The sequence below is a fragment of the Strongyloides ratti genome (genome assembly GCF_001040885.1).
Source record: "Strongyloides ratti genome assembly S_ratti_ED321, chromosome : 2".
Lineage (NCBI taxonomy): Eukaryota > Metazoa > Nematoda > Chromadorea > Rhabditida > Strongyloididae > Strongyloides > Strongyloides ratti.
This window is the reverse complement of record NC_037308.1, coordinates 10,460,206-10,485,700: the sequence shown is the minus strand read 5'-3', so window position 1 is coordinate 10,485,700 and position 25,495 is coordinate 10,460,206. Positions and strand designations below refer to the sequence as shown.

General features: G+C 18.4%; 2 protein-coding genes across 2 annotated transcripts; one reads left to right on the top strand and one right to left on the bottom strand.

Annotated features, from left to right (window-relative positions):
* Positions 1-17,859: 17,859 nt before the first annotated feature.
* On the top strand, positions 17,860-19,422 carry SRAE_2000333400 (Nemo-like kinase; the record flags this gene model as incomplete). Its single annotated transcript, XM_024654515.1, has 2 exons — positions 17,860-19,155; positions 19,207-19,422. 2 exons carry the CDS (start codon positions 17,860-17,862, stop codon positions 19,420-19,422), a joined length of 1,512 nt encoding a protein of 503 aa, XP_024507879.1.
* A 1,732-nt stretch (positions 19,423-21,154) lies between these two features.
* SRAE_2000333300 (Thyroid receptor-interacting protein 11) lies at positions 21,155-24,830 on the bottom strand (the record flags this gene model as incomplete). The annotated part of the gene is made up of 3 exons (XM_024654514.1): positions 21,155-21,400; positions 21,442-24,519; positions 24,726-24,830. 3 exons carry the CDS (start codon positions 24,828-24,830, stop codon positions 21,155-21,157), a joined length of 3,429 nt encoding a protein of 1,142 aa, XP_024507878.1.
* Positions 24,831-25,495: the final 665 nt, after the last annotated feature.

The following is a 25,495-nucleotide window of genomic DNA, read 5'->3' as shown; positions in this document are numbered from 1 at the left end:
ATAAATTCTAGACAATATGTAAACAACAAGACAAACCAAAGTTAAAATATAAATATATATTATTTCTCAATACTTAATATCTATAAATAGATAATGATTATAAGAGTGGACTATAGGAGTGATGATATGTTTAATTTTGTGAATCGCATTAAACTATTTAATAACATACATCACTCAATACCAGTTTTCATCTCTCTATTTTTAGCATTCTTGCAAAATTAGACACCTAAATTTAGATCACGTACTCTTGTCTTCTAAATAATTCCTCACATTCTTTATTTATATCATATAGATGTAAGCAGGACTATCGCAATTATTACAAAAGTTTTTTTTTTTTACCTATTAATCATAATAATGTTGATTTTTCGTGATACAATGTCTATACAAAATTAAGTAAAAATTAATAGTATCTTTAACCTCCCATCTTTTTTACCAAAAAATTTATCCTACTTTCTATTTATTATATAAGGTATTTTACATCAATTTTTTACTCTTATTAATATATTACATATATATATATTATACTTTTATAAAATACATGATAAAAAAAAAAGAATTTATTTTAATCAATCTATCCATATTATATATTAATAATATATATATATATATATATGTATATATAATTATAATATTTTTATTTATTCAATTATTATTTTGATGAAATCATTGAAAAATTTTATAATACAATATACCTATAGTCATCCTCTGGATTAATATTTTTATATTATTTGCAGTTTTCACTTTTATATAATGTCCACTACTCTAAAGTTGATTTTGTCAATACTATCCTTTTTCATGATTATACAATACCATTCAAAAATACTCTCTTTTTACATTATTTATTATTTCTCTTTTTTTTTAATATAATTGTTATATTATAACTTTTTTATGTTAAAATCTTAAACATTTTATATTATATATAAAAAAAAATATTAATCTTCTTTTTAATAAAACATGTTTATTATAATAAAAAATTTTTTATTTGCTAATAGGTTTATGTAATTTTTATATTAAAAATTAGTTATATTTTAGTGATTTTATATAATTTATTGTTATCTTTTAGTAATTAAATTGATAATTTTCCTAAATTTATATCAAATAATTTTAAACACCATATGTTTATGTGTTTATGTAAATTAAAAGCTAACAATATATTTGTTATTATTATTATTATAATATATATGTGATATATTGAAGCACATACACAAAATTTATATTATATATATATATTTATCCATCTATCTCTAGGAACAATGGTATTGGTTTTGATATTTGTCAAAAATAAAAATAATTCATTCATTTGATGATACTTTTAAATATTAAAGCTAGTATTGTATTATCTTTTATGAAACAGTAATAATAAGAGATCCTTACAAATAAATATTAAAACAAAATTTATATCCTTAATTTTGTCTTAATGTGATTTATTCATATTTTTTTTAAAAAAAAAAGAAGATTTTTATTGTTTTTTTTTTTAAAATATTTAAATTAACTACATTTACAATATAAAATTTTTTTTTTATTTTTCACAAAATTTTTAACCATCATCTATCATAATATATTAAATTACCACGACAAAAATTTTAATTTTTTTCCCCCCCATATTCTAATATTATTTAATTAATAATTAATTATTTTTTATAACAAAATATTTAATTTAATTTTTAAATCACTTTTTTTTTTTACTTCCAAAAATGTATTAAGTAATTTATTTCAAAATAAATTATATTTGTAAGATGAGTAATATTAAAAAGTATAATGACCACTTCGTTATATTTTCTCTTTCTCTTTTAAACAAACCAGACTTTATATCTCAAAAATATTTAACAAATTCTAGTTCCACTGGTTTCCAATTTAATTTCACATGTTTGTTTAATTTCTCAAATCCAGTATTTTCATTTATCTTTTTTTTTTCATTCTGTTATGTGCCAAACCTGTGAATGGAATGTGGATTTTTATTTTAATGAAACATGAAAAAAAAAATCATACTTTTATGGTAGTAAATTATTTTAACTTTTATTTATTTATTTTTTTTTAATCTTATCTTTGTATCTTTTAAAAATTGTCAAGATATATATATATATATAATTAGAGGGGAATTTTTTTTTTGTATCATAGAAAAAGAAATTACCTTTTAAATTTATGGTACTTCTTTAAAAAGTTCTTTCAATAATTTTTGATATAAATCCTCCTTTGACCTTAATTTTTATCTATTATTAAAAATTTTTTATGCATAAAAGTATGGGGTATGTTAATGTAACTAATAATATATAATAATATATTAAGATGTTCGGTATAGTTAAAAGATATATTTATGATAAAGAATCCATATAAAAATTTGAACAATGATAATGCTTTATATAACCTTTAATTCTCCTTCTTAACTTTCTTTATATATTCTTTTTGGAATATTAAAACTTTTTCAAGCAATTTAACTGCCAAACCTTATTTTAACATTTACAGACATCTCAAAGTTACATATTTGTTATGTAAAAATAAATATATAACACGATCATATAAGAATAAGATATATATATATATATATATATATATAACGAGAGACTACTCAATATTTCTTATCACTCTTTATAATATAAAAGAGAAACTTTGTAAAACTGACCATTGGATATGAAGGGGAAAACATATTTATTTATTTTAAAGACCTAACATTAACTCTTACTTATATTTTTATAATATTTATATATATATATATAATAATAATAAAAATATATATACATATAAATAAAATATTTAAAAAAAGTGCAAAAATAAAATATTATATTATAAATATGTTAATATAAAATTTTAAATCAACAATACAACAAATTTAACCTAATCCGATTTGGAGAGGAATACTACAACTTATAATAAAACATGTCTATTCCCCTCTTCTTTATGGTATTCTGATCTAAAGATTTTACTAACTTTTGGCTACTAAATTAATTTCTTCATATTTATTGTTTTAATATAATATAAAATATATATATATTTTTAACAGTTTAATTTTTATTCATTTTTCTTTAATTTGTTTTAAATATTAATAAAAAAAAAATATATTTATATTTTAATTAAGTTTATTTCTTTCAATATAGTTAAATTTTTTTTTAATATTTTTAAATAAAAAGTGATATCATTTTAATATTAAATTTTTATTAAAATTTTATTATATAAATATATTTCAATTTAATCATTAATCATTTTTTTTTTTCAAATAATAATTTTAAATTTAAAATATTAATTTTTTTTTACTTTATATATATATATATATATCCATAATCTAAAAATACCAAACATTTTTTGAATATATTAACATGTATTATAACTAATTTCTCCTTTGATAATTTAATTCCAAAAATTTTCTTTTTATCAAATCACATATATGTATATGATATAAAATTCGTGATCTGTCGTCGTTTTGTATTTTATATTTAAATGTCATATTCATTTACACGTACCTTCTGTCATCTTCACTCTCTTTCTATCTCTATCTTTTTCTATATTTCTTCTAAATAATAATAATAATATTATGAAGATCAACTTTAATTTTGTAGATAAATGTGCAATTATAAATGTAATAGTATAGAGAAAAGAAGTAGAAAAATTTTTGTGTGAAAGGTTTTAAAATTAAAAGTTTAAAAGTTTATGTAAATAAAATAAATTTTAATTAATAATTTTTCATATTTTTTTTATATATAAAAATTACTTAAATAAAAGTAAATTATATTTTGATAGAAATGAAAATTTGTTTTTAAAATATTAATATTATATAATATAAAATATTGACAAGAAAATTTTATATTACCATACTTTACTTATAGTAATAGAAAAATTACAATTTATTTTAACAAATAAAAAAGATTGTCTTTTTTTTTTTAAAAATATATTTTTTTATAAAGCATTAATTATTTTTTTTATAAAAAATTTCTTAATTATTTTTATTATTTATTGTAAAATAAAATAGATCATAAATTCATTCTTAACATTTTAATGTTCTACTTTTCTTTTCATTGATTATTATTTGAAATTTCATTATATTAAAGTATATAACATGAAGTACATCTTGATTATTTCTCCAACATTCTTGTTACATTTAAAAACATTATAATTGGCTCCTAAATTTACATGAATAGATATTAATTATGGCAGTCTCATTTACTTTTATTATATTGATTTTGAAAACTTTGGAGATCTTAATTTTAGTCATGTTATTGTTTTATTTGCACTTTCAAAATAATATTAACATTTTAATTGGTACATTATAATTAAAAAGAATTTTAATTAAAAAAGATTTTTAAATATTGGGATATGTCGTGAGTGATCTATCATTATGATTGAACTGCTAAAACTTCATTTAGATAAAACTATTATATTATTATTTATTATAGATTTTGTATATCTTTTTAATAATTTTAACTATATCTATACATTTGTATTTAAGCTATTTAATAGTAATATTTCTATAATTTCTATTGTTATACTTTTTATTATTATTTATTTCACTTTATTATTACAAATCAACTATTTTAACCTGCGTCATATTTATATAATATCTCACAATAATCAAATATTTTAAATAACTTTATTATTTTAGAAAATAAATAACTTTTTAATAATGAAAAAATTTTTTTTCAAAATTCTTGTAAAATAACAACGATAATCTTTTTTTTTTATTGGCTAATTAAAAAACAAAAAAGTAAACATTTAATTATATTTTGTAAAATGCTATATCATTAAATTAATTATTTTTTAAATAATTTAAAAAAAATATATATATTTTTTTTTAAATTTTTAAGTTACCAGAAATATTATGTACCATTTGCATACATAATTTTATTAGCAAATGCTATTCTCTATTTCTATATCGGGAAGTGTGGCAGAAAATATTAAGACTTATACCAATTGACATAAGATTATCTAAATATATATTTAGTATTCTTTTACTATAACAAAACTATAATGGGAAAATTTTTTAATATTTAATGAATTTTTATTCATTTTAAGATTAAATTATTTTTTTCTATAAATAAAAATATAAAATAATTATTGTAGAGGAATATTAATATTTTTTTATTATATATATACAAGGTAATTTAAATAATTTTTTAATTTTTTTTTTATAAAAAAAAATCAATTTTTTTATATTAATTATATGTTTACAATTCTTTTACCTTTTTTTTTTTATCTTTTAATAATTTATTATTAATTTCTTTATATATCAAATCACCCTTTTTCTATTTATGTTTGTCTCAATAATGATAGTTACACATATTCACCACCCGGCACAATCTCAACATTGAAGGTCATAAAAACAATCAAAGCCGTTCAAATTGTACCAATTTATATATCATTACTTAAAAACTATGCATAAACTAACTGGTCCAAGACTTTTTCAAACCCATTTAAAAGTGTATAACTCTCCCATACATTTTAAAATGGTTGATGAATTATGATTTTACAAGTCTAAAACTATATAAGGTCATTTCTTTTAATACAAAATTTTCTCTATATATTCTATATGTTATGGACCACAAATTTATGAACATTTCATAATATAAGATACAACAATTTTATATATATATATATTATATACCCTGCCAACCGGTTCCCCTCTCTGCCATTAACTATGATCTAGTATTGTTATAGATAGATGCTAACAATTTTTATCTATAAAAAGATGTTATTATAAGGTTAATTTTATAACTATCTCTATAAAAAGATACAACTATATATATATATATCAAATGTTATATTATTAAAAGTTTCTTAATAATAAATGTATATTTAATACATTTATAAATCTCATCATTTAATACTCTTTTATTTAAAATAATTGTTCATTTAATTATTTAATTTTATACAAAAAAAAAAATTTGTTTATATTTTTAAATAGATTAATTATTATCAACATATATATTAAAAACAAATAATATGTTTATAAAATAATTAAATTTATAAATGTTAAAAAAATAAACAAAAAAAAAAAATAAGAGAAGATATTTACATATAAATTCAAAAAACATTGTACTTTTTTAGATAAAGTAAATTTTTTGAACTTTTATTCAAATTTAAAAATATGATTATCATATGTCTCTTATCATTTTATTTTTTATTAATTTAAATATAAAATTTATTTAATTTGTTTCAAAAAAAAAAAAAAAAAAATTAAAAAGTTTTATTATTAATTTTATAATATTTTCTTCAAAACACTAATTCTCTCCTAATAACATATTTATTTATAAATTTTTATGAAGCTGTTTTTACTGATATATTTTAAAAAGATATTTTTATTTTATTTATTACAACCATTTTTCAAAGATTTATGTATCATATTTATTTAATATAAATAATAGTATATAAAATAATTGACAATCTTAAAAATCTTTTAAATCAGGATTTATATGCAACACTTTTTACAAATGGATGGTTTTCTATACACTTTTATGTTATCTATAATAAATTAAATATTAATAATTATATAATAATTTTAAAGAATTATTTTGGGAAGGCATACTACATTTTATTTACTAAATAATATTAATTCTTTAACTTTTAATTTAGTTACTCAAAGAACATTATTATTTTTTTTTTCTTTTGCTTTTTAGAATTTTTTTTTTATCATACTTATCATTATTGGAGGATTAATCTGTCTAAGAGATTTATATTTATATATATTTTTTGTTGATAACATTTACTTTGATTAAAATATCATTTTTTACTTTTATAACTTTATTTTTAATACTATATTAAGTGATTTTATTTTATTTGTAATACCTTCAAATTGTCCCAACAAAATGTATATATATATATATATATATACAAATTTTTTTTTATCAAAAATAGATTTTTTTCAGACAATTCTTTACATCAATTTACTTTATTTATCATCCGTTACATTAGTTTTTATTTGAAATAATATAACTTATCTTTGGTCTAACTCTTGAAGAATATATTTACATCTATTCTTGTTTACTGTTTTGGCCATTTTTACTTTTTTTTTTTCTTGTCTCCCACATTTTTCAGATATAATATGTGATGAAGACAAAAACACATTTGGCTAGTTTTTAATTTTTTAAGAATAATTCTGATTTATCTTTATTATATAAACATACTTGAAAAAAAATTTTTTTTTACTTCTTTTGGACATCACAACTTATATACTTAGGTTTGTTTTTTTTTTTTTTTGATTTGTCTTTTTTTTTTATTTGAAAATAATTCTTTATTATTTAAATATTTATAGAATTATATTGTTACTAATAATGATATTATCTATACAATTATTTTATATTATAAATGGTATTGATATTTTCTCTTGGCATCATTATCATTTAGTATAACGGTTTTTAAAAATTATTTCTTTTTAAGTATTGCTATTTTAAGAAAAAAAAAAAGTTATTTTTGTTTTATTCTTTACACAAACCTAAATTAATACTTTTCTTTCTATTAAATCATCTTCGAATATTAGTAATTTATTTTTCACTCTCTTTCTTTTTATAACCCGTTTTTCATGTTTCTATACTATTTTTATCCATCTATTTAAGGATAATTAACTATATAAATGTACTGAGAGGAAAATATAAGAATAGGAAGTTATCAAATTTCATTTAATCATAAAAATTTTTTTTTTTAACAAAATATACTTTTATTTATTTTTATAAAAATATAAAAGGTTACTTATATAAAGTAATTATTAAATATTTTTTTTTTTAAAAAATTGTTTTTCTTTTGTATATCTATTTTGAATATGTGATATTTTGATTTTTGACATTTAATATAACAATAGTAATATTTTTTACCAAGATGTCTGAAGTATTCACATTTTATATCATATGTTTTTATATATTAAAAAGCAATCATATATTATTCATATTTTTTAATCTTTCTCTTATATATATATAGATATAATTTTTTTATAACTAAGAATAAGTATCATTTACTATTTTGTGTAATTCCTTTTAAGATATCATTTGTAAAATGAGAAAAAAAAACAATTATATTTTAGTAAAAAAACGTACTAAACTTAAACTTATATTTAATTTTTTAACATTTTTTTTTTCTAAAAATGGTTTTTGAGTAGATAATATTTAAAACAAAAAAATAATAATATAACAAAATAAAAAAAAAAACTTAACATTTGTTTTAGTACAAATAATTTGCATTATAATGTACATCAAAATTCACATCATTTAAAAAAGTTTTTTTTTTATTACAATAAACCATATTTATCACTCTTAAAAATTGTCAAGTAATAAAAAAAACTAAAATATTCAATACTTATATATACTTTCATTTTTTTTTTTAAAAGAATTTATAATTCACCTAAAACAATGTTTTTTGATCTTTAAAACAGAAAAAAAGCACAAGTTTTTTGAGTAACATGATAATTTATCTTATTTTGTTATTTTATAATATAACAATTATCTTTTTTTTTATAAATAATATTATTTTCCTATAAAAAAGGAAATATAATAAGCCACTTTAATTTAATATTTTATAGTACTTATTTGTTTAAAATTATTTTAATTAATTTAACTAAAAAAGTACAGGCATACTTTGCTACATAAAATTGCATTGTACAAAGCTTATTTCACAATTTTAAATGTAATTAAAAATTTTTATCTAAACATTAATTGTATATAAAAAAATTTGTAAATAATTTCATTTATTTTTTTTAATTATTGTGTTTATCTTTAAGAAAATTTATTATGTTTTATATATTGTTGTAATACATAGGTTTTTTTTTTGTAGTGAATAAAGAATCTTTTTTTTTTTTTAAATTTTTTTATATATAAAGTTATTTATGAGAAAAAATATTTAAAATATAAAATATTAAGAAAATTTTTTATTATATAAAATAAAACTTTTTTTTTTATTAAATATTTATACTATAAAAAAAAATTCTCCTAAATTTATACATCTTTATTAAGAGAACAAAACTATAAAGATAATTTTATTGGTATTATATAAAATATGAATTAATAAATGTAAAAGTTTTTTTTTTTTCAAAATTATATAATATTAAATACTTATTACAAGTAATTTTTTTATTATTTAATCTATGGTATCATTTTTTTAAATAATAAATTTTTTATCATTTAAAAATGTTGAATTATAGATAAATTGAAAATAATGAATTTTTTCTTTTTTTATATATAACATTTAAAATAATTTTTTTTTTATTACTCTTTTACTATTAATGAAAAGTTTTTGTATTATTTTTGTTATTTATTTATTTTTCCTTTTATAACGTTTTCTATTTTGTTTGTTATTTATTGTGATCTAATCAACTTTCTTTTATACCAGACATTTTTATGTGTTTTTTTATATTTGGAGACAAAGAGAGAGTTGTGGTATATGATATATAAATATTTGCAATTTGTTTTTTTTTTTTAAATATTGTTTTTGAAGAACTAAGAGGTTCGATGGCTTTTTTATTACTTTATCATACTAAAATTTTATTTCTCTTTAGTATAAAATAATATATCGTTTTTTTTTTTAATATAACTATCATTATTACTATATTTTTGTTGTTGTTTTTTTTTAAACAAAATATATATGCAAGAATATAAATATTAATAGTTTTAAATAATATATTATAATAATTATGAGGTATATTTGTAACGAGATAAAATAAATTTTATATTTATGCAAAACTTCTTATTCTTTATTATTTTTTTAAATGATAAAATATATAGTATTATTTCTTTACATATATATTTATATATAAATTATCTTAATTGTAATAAAATATATGAACATTTTTAAGATTAACAATTATGAATAAATTATTACTTAATATTTATTTTATTTATACGAGACAATATATGTTTTTAATATACTTGCAAACGACAAAAATTATAAAAATTTTTTTTACAGAGTAAATGTTTTCTTATCAATTTATATTACCTTCAAAAAAGAGTTTTATTTATGAAATTGATAATCAAGAGATATGGAGGCTCCAGTAGAATGTATTTTTTTTTTTACATCTTAATGATTGATACACGTATTAATAATTAATTATTGATAACTTATTAGTTATTTTGTTAAAGCGGCTGATATATTTTATTTTACTCATTCTAATAGTAGTATTGAAAATTTATATAAAATACTGTATTATCTTTATAAATCTTTAATTTGTTAATTCTGGATGATGTTGATTACAATAAAGTAGTAGTATCATGTTGAAATATAAATATATATATATTGAAGGTAAGTTTTAATATTTAAAAAAGCCTACAAATGAAGAGAAGAGGATAATGAAACAGGCTTGTGAAAATTACCCTGAACTGGAAATTTTTTTTTTTTTTCAAAATTTATAATAAGCTTACTTGACCACTAGTATTTGAATTGAAGATTGTTAAAGAACATTGAAAACTTTTCCTCCTTTCCTACTATATACTATTCAAAAACATGATCTTAACAGCTTGCTTTTATTTTAATTTTGTTTTTATTAATTTCTTTGACATATACAAACAGACATACCACATTATATAATATTGACAAATTGAACCATTTTTTTTTTCAAAAGTCTAGTTTGTTAAAATCAGTAGTTATTAAAAAAAGTCTCTTGAGTTATATATATATAGGTATATTTTAAAGTCATTTCTCCTCATTCTTTTCCTAAACCACTATTTGAAAATGCTTCAAAGAGACATTAGATTATTTACTTCTATAGTCTATTCTCTTATCAAAAAACTAGCCTTTTTTATTATTATTTTATTATTTTCTATTTATCAGTTTGTTATATATATTATTTTTTGTTTGTTGACAAAAACATTACATAATATGTATGTTAAGATATTCCTTATTCTAGTCTCTTTTCAATTAACAGTCTAAAACTTTTCAAATAAACTGGTAATATTTTATTTAACATTTTATTCTTTCTTTCATATTCCTTTTTTATGTATAAACAAAAATACTTTCAAATCTTTTGTTGTCTTATATTTCATTACATTTTTTTTTCTCATTTTATTTAGCAACATTTTGTTATATTATTACTTTTAATAACTTTATTATTTTTTTAAATAATTTATCAATTATGATTATTTTTATAATTATTTATTTCAAAGTAACATTTTGAAAAAAATTTACAATCAACATATATTAATATATGAGTATTAAGATATAGAAAGTTTATTTTATTAAATTAATTTTTATTATCTTTTCTTAAAAAAAAAACACATTTATATTTTTATTTAAAAAATTTTACACCTAAATTATTTGAAGTTATATTTATATGAATTTAAATGTATCATTATTTATTTATGCAATAACTTTTTTGACTTTATCATTATTCATTTATCAATAATGATTTAGAATATCTTTTTTATTTATTAATATATATTTATCAATATTTATGGCAAAATACTAATACATATATTTATTTTAAAAAAATAAGTTAATTCTTAACTTTATCTTTAATCAAAAACTATCTTTTTTTTAACCATATTTTGTAACACTTTTACTTTTAGATAATTTTCTTTTTTTTCATTCATTTAATAGCAAAAAATTTTTTTTAATAAATATTTTGATGATAAATAAATTACAACTATAATTCTAAAAGATTTATTTAAGCAAAATAGATAATTATCTATTTTATTAAGAGGATATATTAATGGAAATATGATTTTGATAATAAAAAGTGGATGTTTTATATAACTTTTTATTATTATTATATCCAATATTAAAAAAAAATTTTTTTTTTTTACTATTTATAATTTTTATCTAAATTTTCATACAATTAAACAATTATTATAATATTTTTTAACATATTTTGCTACCTATTATTTATTTAACAATAATAATAAAAGTATATACCACTTCATTATTTTCAAAATCACATTTATATTTTATTCTTGTGATATATTTAGTTTCTCTAAATAAATTATCCTATAGGAAGTTAATATAAAATAAATGCTATATTTTAATAACATAATTTTTAAAAATCATTGAGTAATATTATCTAAAAATATACATAATGTCTGTTTCTGATGCCAACTATAATATAAACTTATTTTAAGATTACATTTCATTGTCTTATTTATTTTTTAAGACAAATAAGTGTTATTAAAAAAAAAAGTATAAAGTACCTTTGTTGTATTATACTTATTTTTAAAATAATATTTTTATATAAATTTCTATTCTTTTTACTCATCTAAATATTAAATATAGATATTTAATGTACTTTTTTTTTCTAGATGTTATTATATAGATAAAAGAAAAATATATAGTATTTTATTTAGATTTTTAATACTAAAATTTAAAAAAAACTTTATTTTTGTTATTTTAACAGGTCATTATAAGAACACATAAAAATTTAATTATTCAGTCCATACAAATTGTAATCTTAACATATTATACAAAATTTAATATATAATATTATTTCTCTTATAAAATAATAAAAAAAAAAAAAGACGACGTGAAAAAAGTATATATTAAGGACATATAAATTATGCTGTTCTTAAAGTTTATCTCTCAATTACCAAGAATAAGACGTGTGTTTTTTTAAAATAAAGAATGAAGAAATTTGCTAGTTAATAAAAATCGTCAAAGAACATTCTTAAAATATAGTAGTTTAAAATTTTTTTTTATAATAGAAATAATATTTTTTTAATATAAAATAACTTATAAAAAAAAAATAAATTGTTAAAAGAAATATATAATAATATTTATTTATTTCAATTTTTTATAACAAATTTGTATTTTTTTTTAATATTAATAAATAAATACAATATATTAAATAATATTAAATATATAAAAGAAAAAAATATAATACATTAAATCATTTTTAAGATATTTTAGCTTAATATAAAAACTTTTACTTCTTATATATTCCTCAAATTTGTTATTCTACATTTATTCATTTATGTATTTTATTTGTTTATAAATTTCTATTTACATACATCATTAACAATATATATTGTGATTTTTATTATATATATATATTTTTTTTAAACATTTTCACCTTAAATATTTTTACAATATTACTAGAAAAAAAAAATATTTAACTAATCATTTAAATTTTTACTATTTGTTTAAATTTTTTTTTTTTTAAAAAATTAATGTATCTTATAATTTTATATATTTTTCTTTAACTTTTTTTTATCATCTTATTTTTAAATTAATTTAAAAAAAAAAATAGTACATTATAAAGTACAATTTTTAAATGAAATTTTAATTACCAAAAAATAAACTGTATAGATGAAAAATATCAACATAAAGTTCTTTCATCAAAAATCTTTTTTATTATTATTTTTCATGAAAATAAAATTGGCATAAAAAGCATAATTATTTTATATTAAAAAAAAAGGAAACAAAAAGAACATTTCAAGAACTATATATATATATATATATATAAAATTTTTAAAAAGCCATATTTTATGTTAAAAGAGGAGGGCTAGATTAAAAAAAAGTTTTAAGAGTATAGAGAATATATGATCATTTTTTGCACTTTCTATAAATATGTATATTTATGTGTGTGTATGCATATATATATATATATATATAGATGTATACATCCGTATTGTCATTTATTGGTTAAAAAAAATTTTTTTTAATAGTTAATTTTATATTTTAGTTTTTTAATTTTTTTCCAAAAATATTTACTTTTTATATTATTTTTACTTATTATTTTTTTTTTATTTATTTATCAATAAACTAGAGAGATAAATAATATTGATATTGATAAATATATAAAAGTATACCCTTTTTTTTGTTGGTAGTTTTACTCAAGATTAAAACTTATATAATATATCTTTTTTAGACAAAGATATTTTATAAAAGTGAATTTTTATTTTTATGGTTACATCTTTTTTAACTAGATAAAATTTTAACTAGATAATCTTTTTTTTTTTTGTCAAATGGTGATTATTATATGGTCAAAGAAATAAAAGTTAAAATATAATTATTAATTTGATTAGATTTTAGTATATATTTTTTCTTTTTTATTTATTATTATAATATTAATATATTTATACAGACCAGACATATATATTATAAACTATGTACATATTTAAAAAGATATTATAAAGTAGTAATTTTAGAGAATGATTTACTTGATGATCTTTAAAACTTGTCTTGAATACAAGAAATCGCTTTTCATGGTCATAAAGCAATATAAATTATTATATATATAATTACTATAAGAATGCTACATATATATATATTATATTTCATGATATCAAACTCTTATTTCTCCTTAATTTTAAATATATTAATTATATAATTTTGATTACACTTTTATAAATAAAACTAAAATATTTTATTTTTTTAAAAATATTTGTTAGTTATTCTTCATTAATCATAATTACTTCAAAACCAATAACTTTAAAATAAAACAAAAATTAATAGTTATATGAAAAAAGTTTTCTTTTTTAAATTAATTGATTCAATTAATAAATGTTTTTAATTTAAAAATTAAACAAGCACTAAATCATATTTATATTTTGATTATATGATTTCTTTTTCATATTTATATAAAATTTATTACTATATACTATAATTATATTTTATCTTTTAAAGTTTATAATAATTTTATTGAAATAAATTGTCCACAAAATTATTAAGAAAAATTTTATTAATCCTAGTAATAATACCCAATCAGCTGATAGATATATACACTTTCTCTTAAACATTATTTACGCTTTTAACGATTCTATAATGTTTGTTACTAGCATATAATAATAAATATTTTCTTCATTTTACATTACCAAAATATATATATCTTAATAATATATCTTATACAATTTATTATATATATATATACGAATATATATATATATATATACATATTTTAGTCTGGTAAGGAATAAACAAAATAAAAAAAAAAAACAAAAATAAAAATAAAAAATATAGTCAGTCCATGAGATGACAAACCTGTAAATATAATTTTTAATCGTTCTTTGTTATGTAAAAATAGTATGATGTAAAAGTAACATGTTTTTACATTTGTCAAATATTTTAATTATGCTATTCCTTTTCTAAAGTACTCCAAAAAAAAAAATGTTAAATTTTCAGACACAATTTTTTCCTTCTGTGATTGTTGTTTTGATATAAATAGTATTACCATAATATAGTCTTGTTTATTTTTTTTTTTTAAAATACAATGATATATCATACCTTTAATAACATTTTTTTTTCTTATCATCATATCATGTTGTAAATAAAAAAATTTTTTTTAACTTTTGTAACTATACTATTGTTATTTTTTTTTAATAGTAATATAATTTTATATTCTAGTTAATAAATATTCTAATGTTACATTTAATATATATTATTATTTAATTTATTTAAGTTTATTCAAGATTAAAACAAAAAAAAATGTTAGTTTATGATTTATATAGTAAATATTAATATACTTGCATCTACTTTCTCAATATTTTTTTTTGTCAAAATGTATGAATTTTATTTATATTTTAAAAGAATCATTTTTATTTATTTTTATATTATTAAATTATTTAACATGAAACTTATTCAATACCTTATGATTTTTAATTAATTATAAAATATTATAAATAACAATTTTAAATTAAATTTTCTTACACATATTTATATATATATCTACATATATATTTATAAAAAAAACAGAGTTATACTTTTGTTAACAAAGATAACAATAATAAAAGCATTATATAATATTGTTTACTTTATTTTGCCCCTATCAACAAAATATCTGAACATATTTAAATGATTTTTTCTCATACAATTTTATATTTAGAAATATAGAAATTTAAAAAAAAAAAAATTTTTTTTTTATTTTTCTTTCTTTTTTAATCTTATTATTGTAAATATTGTATATCCTTTTTAATTAATTAATAAAATCAAATAAGATATCTGGATGTAATATCTTATAATTTCTATATTCACTATACTTATTATATGTGCAAAAATAAATTGTTGATCAAAAGTTTTGATATACTAGAATATATAGAAATAAAGATATATAATATTAAATTTTAATATATATTCCAATAATTGTGTGAATAATAATAATATATACATATATTGTTTGAAGATATATTTAGGAAAGAATGTATACAATATATATTGAGTAGACTTGTTCTCATTAATAGTTACTAGATATTTTACTATTGTATCTTTAAAATATAAATTTTTTTTTTATTTATAATATAATAAATATCAAAAATACATAATATTCTGTAAAAATCTTAAAAACATTTTTTTTTTAATGTTTATTAAAAAATTTTTATTATTGTTGATTATGTTGTACGTAAATATATAATAGATTAACTTTTTGCTTTATAATATAAAAAAAAAGTATTCTTGAGTTTGTGTTATGAGATATGTTTATCAAGCTTTGTTATTTAAGAAGCTTCATTATTTTTCATTTTCATGAACATGTATAAAATTTATACTGACATTAAATTTACCATTTTTATCATTTATAATATCACACTTTATATTTTTTGTTATTTAAAATCATGTTATAGGAATACACATATATTTTAATGCATAATCTTTCACGTCACAATAAATATACTAGCAATACAATTTTTTAAATTTTTTTAGTATAAAAAATTTTTTTTTGAGAAATAATTTATTATTTTTTACATGATGTCTTTTTTTTTTATTAATTGTCAAGTAAATAACTGTCTACTTAATATCAATTTTTTTTTCAATCATTCTATTAAAATAGTAACTTTAAATTCACACAGCAAATAATAATAATTGATAGTATATTTAAGTAAGAATTTTATCTATTAAAATTTTTACAATTATTTTACTATTAATATATAGTAATTTCGTATATTTTTATAATATATAATAAAATGAAATATAAAATAAAACCAATTTGTTTTATCAAACAACTTTGTTTTTCAAAATATAAATGATAAAAAAAAAATCAAAATTTCAGTTACATTTATAAAAATTTAAATAATCGTCCTTTTTATAATAATTTTTCACTAACTTTTTTTTTATTATTTAAAGGAAAAGTATAAAAATTGATGATAATAATAATAGTAATTATTATATTTCATTTTAACATTTTTCACTCTTAATTTTTTATTTATAAGTTTGTTCTTTTTTTATTTATAAATTTAAAACAAATAGCTATTCATAATATGCTAAAAAAAATTACTCTTAGATGTTATCTAATATTAAAAATAATATATAAAAATATAATTAATTATAAATATCTTTTAAATAAATTTTTTCTTATGTATTTTCTTATTTTTTTATTGTTTATTTTTATTGAGTTTATACTGGGTATAATTTTATATTTGTTTATCTATCAAAATTTATTATTCCCGATACACCATTTACACGTTATTATTTATCTACATTTTTTTTTTAATACATTTTATATATTTAAAATATTAATGATCACCTATTTTTAGATCTAGAAACAATTTCTTGAGGAAATAGTGGATTTATTCTTAAAAAAATCTAAAAAAAAAATCCTCAATTTTATTGTTTAAAATATTTTCTTAATATTATTTATTAAAAATAAACACTGCTACTTACACAAAGAAATATTTAAAACTGTCAATTTAATTAAAAGTTATTAATAATACTACCATTAAAAAAAAGGAAGAACTTATTGTTCACTGGATTGCAATAAATTTCGGAAATATTTAACTGTTATTTAACTAACCTTTTTGAAAAAAAAATTTTATATTTTATAAAGTAACATATATTTGTTACACTTTTTTTTTTTCTAAATCTAATTTTTATATTTACTAAAATATTTTTTCAAATATTACAAGGATATATATATATATATTTATATAATATATACATAGAAATAGAACACCATAAGCAGGACAAAATATATATATATATATATTTTTAAATAATACAAAATTTTATTAATTTTCTATTTTGTCAAATAAAAAAAAAACAATGGCTTTAGTTACATCACATATGAATGCCAATGTACCATCTGCCAATTTATTTGGAACACCAGTTAGTGATAAAAATTCTTCTAATGGACAAAATATAACCAATAATAGTAATGGAGGACTACAAAAACAACATCATAAAAGTCATCATACTTCTAATTCACATCATCATAATCAAAGAGGGGGGCAGGGAACCCTTGAAGCTATTTACAATTCAACATTAACCAATAATGATTATACTGATACTGTAAATAAAACAGAAACTAATTTAATCAAAGCAATTTTTAATGAACAAAATGTTGCCTTTATGGATCAGACATCACCAAAACGTTATGAACCAGATCGACCAATTGGTTATGGTGCATTTGGTGTTGTATGGTCTGTTACTGATCCAAGAAATCATAAAAAAGTTGCTTTGAAAAAAATGCCTAATGTTTTTCAAAATTTAGCATCATGTAAAAGAGTTTTTAGAGAAATAAGAATGTTAGATAGTTTTAGGCATGATAATGTCCTCGGTCTATTAGATATTCTTCAACCAACTGATAAACATTTTTTTCAAGAAATTTATATATTAACAGAACTTATGCAATCTGATCTTCATAAGATTATTGTATCTCCACAACCATTAACATCAGATCATATTAAAGTATTCGTCTATCAAATACTTAGAGGTTTAAAATACCTTCATTCAGCTAATATACTTCATAGAGATATTAAACCTGGAAATCTTCTTGTTAACTCTAATTGTATTTTAAAAATTTGTGATTTTGGTTTAGCTAGAATATGGAATCCTAAAGAACAAATAAATATGACACATGAAGTTGTTACACAATATTATCGTGCACCAGAATTACTTATGGGAGCCAGAAAATATACAGGAGCTATTGATGTATGGTCAGTAGGATGTATTTTTGCTGAACTTCTTGGTAGAAGAATTTTATTTCAAGCTCAAGGTCCAATTGAACAATTAAATATGATTGTTGATTTACTTGGAACACCTAATACTGATGAAATGAAAAATGCTTGTGATGGTGCCAAAAATTATATAATGAGAAGTGCTTATAGACAACCAAATACAATGAAATTTTATTCACTTTCACATCAAGCTAGTCATGAAGCTGTACATCTTCTTATATCTATGTTAATGTTTGATCCAGAAAAAAGAATGAATGTTGATGATGCATTATCTCATCCATATCTAGAAGAAGGCCGAATGAGATTTCATAGTTGTATGTGTAGTTGTTGTTATACTACACCAAGAAAAGAAAGAATATTTGCCAAAGTTTCTGATCCAGGTGTATGTTTATATATTTTAAAATATTTTTTATTTATATATATATTTTTTTAGCATCAAATGCCATTTGATCCAAAATGGGAAAAAGAATTAACAAGATTATCAATGTTTGATTTAAGAGAACGTCTTTATAAATATATAACTGAAAGAACTCCATTATTTGGAATTCCACTGTGTATCAATACAAACAGTGCCTCATACAGAGATTTTGTTAATAGTTCAGTTGCACAGGCTTCAGAACTACCACCATCACCGAATGCTTGGGATTAAAAATAAAAATAAAATTTTTATCAATTTTTTTTGCAAAATTGAAATATTAATATGAAAATTTAGAAGAGTAATTGTAAAATTTATATTTATACACATATATACATATAACTAAAGTGACGAAAATTATATTTTTTAATAAATAATGAACTTGAACAAATTTTTGGAATAGAAAATTAATATTTTATATAGTATAATTACTGAAATTGTAATAGAAAAAAAAATGGATCAGAAGGCCAAAAATAGTGTAGAAAAGAAGGAATAAATTTGTATGGTAAAAATATAAATTTTCATTAATTTTTCAATGTATATTAATTTAAATGAAAAAAAAAGACTGACACTTTAATATTTAATGCAATATCATCATTAAAGAACCGGTGACTGTTCTTCTGCCCTGTCTTTCAATCGAACAAAAAAAAAATACTCAAATTTTTTATCTTTCAAAAGAAGTTGTATTTACAAATCACTTTACAAAAGAGATTATTAACAAATTTTTACCAAATATATATACATATTTATTTACAACCAAATGTATATCTCTTTTTTCAAGCATGTACAACTCTATAATTATTTTTTTTTTTAATTTAACCACTATTTTCATTAAATATTAATGAATATTTTTCTGTACAAATGTTTTTTCTCCACACAAAGTTAAAAATTATCATATTTGATAAATATAATTTTAAGACAATTATGTCTTTATACTGAATCAAGTCTAACAATGGTACAAACTTTAAAAGAATGTTAATGAAACATTAAAATAAAATCTCAATAAATATAACAACAATGTTTATACCAATACTTTCAAAAATGAAAAAAATGAAGTTCATTTTAATCAAAATTAAATCTTTGTGATTTATCATTTATTATTTTGCTATTAATTTTATAGCAATCTATAATTATTTCTTTATTAATTGTATTATACATTAATTCTTTAAAAGTTATAGAGTTTTTTTTATATAGTACATATTAGAGATATATATATAAGAATTTAGTTTTAAAAACATTTGACATTCTTAATATTATTATTTGTATATTTTTTACAACCATATTTTTTATTCTTTTCTACTACACTATCTTTCAAATCTATTGTTTTAACATAGTTTTATGTAGTCTTTCATTACATGGTGGTTCAAAAATATTTAAAATTATTTTTTCAATAAACAATGATAATTAAAATTTAATTCGTTTTTTTTTTATTTATAATTTTAATACTTTGTATATATATTTTTTTATTTTAAATGAATTAAACAAATAAAATTAAAAGAAATTATAACAATTTATAAAATTTTTATCAACTGTTGACAAAAAAAAATATAATTTTTTTTAACATGTTATTGTGTAAGAGTATCAAAAGTTTTTATTCAATAAAAAGGTGCTTTCGTGTTAATAATAATTTTGGTTTTACAAAATTTATTACTAAAATAGTATTCAATATTTCATTTAAAAAAAATCTATATATTTTGATATTTTAAAATAATCTAAAACTTTATAACAAAACTGGTATATTATATTTAAAATTCAATTATATTTTATTTATAATGTAAAAAAAAAGTTCTTTTATATACTACTAGTAAATAATAGTTTCTAACAAATTATGATACAATTTAAAAATAAATAATTTAAAAATAAAATTTATACTTAAAAATTAATATTCATTATTTTTTAATGCTTATTGTAATATATAATATTTTTTTATTCTAATAACAAACATTACTTTTTAAAGTGCATGTTACTAGAAACCCATGTCAAGTTGTGTTTCATTTAATTCATTGCTCATTTCTGTAATAGCAATTGAATTTTTTTTAATTTTCGACTCGTTTTCCAAGAATCTAACAAATTGTTCTGTTAATGAAGTATTTGTTGATGTTGTAGATTGCGTTGTTGAATAAGAACTATTTGGTGATGTTAGTATTGATGCTATCCAACCACGTTTTTGATTGTTTAATGCCATTGCATGCATATTTATTTTTTCACGATCCTAAAAAAAAAATATTTTAAAAAGTATTATTTATTCCCTACCTCTAAGGAGTAATTTAAAATAGAACTTAATAAAACAGCAATTTCTGGTTTTTTATCTTCTTCAGCCAAAAAGTAAGATAAGAATAATTGTCTCAAGGTATTGTCATCTATCTTATATGTAGATGGAGCATTATAGACACCTAGATCACCATGACTACTGTGAACACTTCTATGACTTAAATTACTTTGTTTTTCTCTTTCATTATGTATATCTTGTAGTTGCATTTCAAGATCTGATATATCTTGATTTCTATCTTCCAATTGTTTTTTCAATTCTGAAATTATTCCATTCAATCCAACTTTTTCAGATTCTAAAGTTGTTTTAACCATATTCATTTCATCTATAGTTTGATGGAATTTGTTTATTTCAATTTCTAACAAATTTATTTGATCTTTATATTTTTTTGTTTCCATTAATTGATCTTCTGTTAAATCTTGAAGAGCATTTTGAAGAGTTCTCAAATTAACATTAGCAGCTTCTATTTCTCCACTTTTACCAAGTAACTCATTTTCTAAAATATTTTTATGTTCTTTTAACATTTCTATTTCTGTTGTCAAATCATTGATTTTTCTATTAAATTCATCTTTAAACTCAGCAGCAAAATCTGTACTTTCTGATTTAATTCTTTCTAGTTCATTTATTCTCTTCCTCAATTCTGTTTCTCGATCTTCTGCAGCAATTTGATCAGCAGTTGTTTGTTCCTCAATAACCATTAAATGATCTTTGAGACGTCCAACCTCTGACTGATATTTACATTTCTCTTCTTCTAAATAACACATTTGAGTGTGTAATCCCTCATAAAGTTTTTCTTGTCTCTTAATTTCTTCATCTTTATTCGATAACTCTTGAACAAGTTCCTGAATTTTATTATAATAATTTTGGCTTTCTTGGTGTTTTGCAGCTAAAAAGTTTTCAAGGTCAATAATCTTCTTCATACTTTCGCTCAAGTTTCTCTCAATAATTTCTTTTTCAGTCTTGAAACCCTCTTGATTTCCTTGATTTTTCCTCCTCATTTCTTCCAATTCTTCTTTTAATAATTCAACCTCTTGTTTTAATTCACTTTCATTGTCAAGAATTTTCATTTTCTCTTCCTCTAGTTCAGATAATCTTTTCTTCATATTTTCAACATCATTCTTTGCTGCTACAAGATCTGAGTTCTCCTCTGTATTGTTTTCAAATTTGTTTAATCTTTCAATCAACTCATTTTCATAATTTTTAGCTTCTTCATATTTTGCTCTTAAATCTTCAGCTAAATCTTTCCATTTTATAAGTTCATCATTAGATGCTTCAATCTCAACATTATGTGTCTCATCTTTTTCATTCATTTCTTTATCTTTTTCAGATATAATTCTTTCTAGATCAATTACTTTTAATTGTAAATCATTGTTAATTATTTTTTGTTCTTGAAGCTCAACATTCATAGCAGCAACGATTCCTTCAATATCGTTAACCTCAGTACTTTCAACTTCAGATCCAGTCTTAACGCTCATTATTTCATGGTGGTCATCTCCCAATCTTCTCCATCCATTATTTGATTCACCATCACTATCCTTTGCATGATTTATTGGAGACATTCTATTACGTTTAAGATTTTCAACCTCTTCTTGAGCAGTTTTTAATTTTTCCTTTAATTCTGCTATCTCATCTTCACTCTCCTTCAAATTGAATTTGGTTGCACTCTCAAGCTTCTTTAGTAAATCATCCTTTTCTTCTAGCCACCTTAGGTTTTCTACACGATGAACTTCTTTTGTTCGCTCAAGTCCATTCCTAAGAACATCAAATTCTTTACTAAGATCATTCAACTTTTGAAGCAATTTTTTATTTTCTTCTTCTTGTTTTTGCCCATTTGCCTTGAACAAAAGAAGGCTTGCATTTAACTTATCACATCTTGAATGTAACTCATTTGTTTTTTCATTCTCTTCAGCACCAACACGTTGCACCTGTTCATAGTTCAATAAAATATTATTATATTTTTCCAATAAAATGTCATACTCTTTTTTTTCAATCATTTCTTCAGAATTCTTTTCACTATCAAATTTACTTGTAGCTTCTCCAATAATTTTCTCACTTGATTCAAGTCTACTTAATAATTCTTGAATACGTTTATTCATATCATCTAACTCGGATGTATGTATTTCTTTCATTTTATTCATTTTTTCCTCAATTAAATGTTTGGCTTGTACACTTTCTTGAACTTCTGCTAACAATTTTTTATTTTCGGCTTCTTTACCTAAAAGATCTTTTTCTAATGAATCTTTTAATTCTTTAGCATTATCTAAAGACTTCTTGTTAACATTTTCTAAATGTTTTTTCATTGCTTCTAAAGCAGTTTGTTGTACTTCATTGTCATTACTTAAATCTTGAATTACTTTTTCTTTCTCATCTAGTTCTTTTTTTAATTCTAATATTCTATGTGATAAATTTTCATTATCCTTTTCAAGTGAATCAATTTGTTCATTATCATTCGTTACATCACCAATTTTAAATTGTTGATTTTCAAAAGCTTTAACTTTCTCTTCCAATTCATGTATTTTCTCTTCATATTTATTGTCATTATTTATACTACTATTATTTCCTAACATTTCTTCATATTCATTTTTAAAATTTTTTAAGTTTTCTTCATGGTTTGCCATTAAAGCAGCAATTTCTGAATTGTGCAATTCTTTCATCTCTCTTATTTTATCTTCTAACTCTTGTTTTGTAATCATGTTTTCACGATTATCTTTGGAATTAATAATTTTTTTTGCCTCTGCTAACTCTTTTTTACATTTACTTAATTTATTTTTTAAATCCTGTACAATACTACTATTACTAGTATTACCTTTTTCTTTAAAATCAGGTAAAGGTTCCATAACAAGTAATTCTTCCTTTAACTTTTCATTTTCATTTTTTAAATTTAAAATTTCTTTTTCTTTTAGTGATAAAATACTTTTATATTTAGCTTTTATATTTTCACTGCTATCTTCACTAGCATTAGCCTGATCACTTAATCCAATTAATTTAGCTTCTAATTGAGCAATCTTCACTTGTTCCGAAGATAATCGTAATTCTGCATCAATTAGTTTCTGCTTCAAAACCTGAAATTTGTAAAAAGACATTGTCAATAGTCTTTATATTTGAAATTATTTAATAAAATATCAACTAATAATTGATAATTTCTTATATGCTAATTTCCCTATTATCAAAGTCATTGTATAATATAAAATAACAAAAATTATTTGTATCATAATATTATATCAATTTTTTATATGCATATAAAAATATTTTTCATGTGACAACGTACCGTTAATTCAGCCTCTGCGTCAACATTATCTACAACAGCTTCATTAAGAACATCTTGAGCAAATTCTTGAATATGGCCATGAATATTTTTTAGCCAACTAGCCATTTTTTTTATATATATAAACTGAAAAACAAATAAGCAATAAATTTATTTTATAGTAGAAATATTTGTTGATATAGTACTGTCTAAAATCAATTACAAAATTAAAAAATAAATAAAATATTATGTAACAAACATTTATAAGAGTGATCATTATAAGTATTAAGTAAAATATAAAAGAAATAATCAATAGTTATTTGTAAAAAAATAAGGTATTTAAACAATTTTATCAAAAAAGTATTCAAAATTGCTTCAACAGGATGAATAAATATAAAAAATAGAACATTATTTTGCCACGTACATACATTCTAGTCAGAAAAGAATTGAAGTAAATAACTAACTTGTCTCAAAAAGAAATTATATACAATTAACTTTTGGAAAGTTAACTCTTACGCGCAAAACATTGTACTCATATTTTTAAAAAATATTTACCCAACAACAATAAATAATATATTTTATTTTTAAATTTTATATTTGTATTTTTTTTTATTCATTTCATAACTAAACTTTTCTTTATATGTAATATAATAATCCAAATATTCGTATTCTTAACTACTAAATATATCTGTATCGATAAAAAGATTTCATCTAATATTTTAATCATAAATTTTATGAAAATAATAATATCATCGTATTTAGTATAATTATGGTATTATCTAAAAAATAAGATT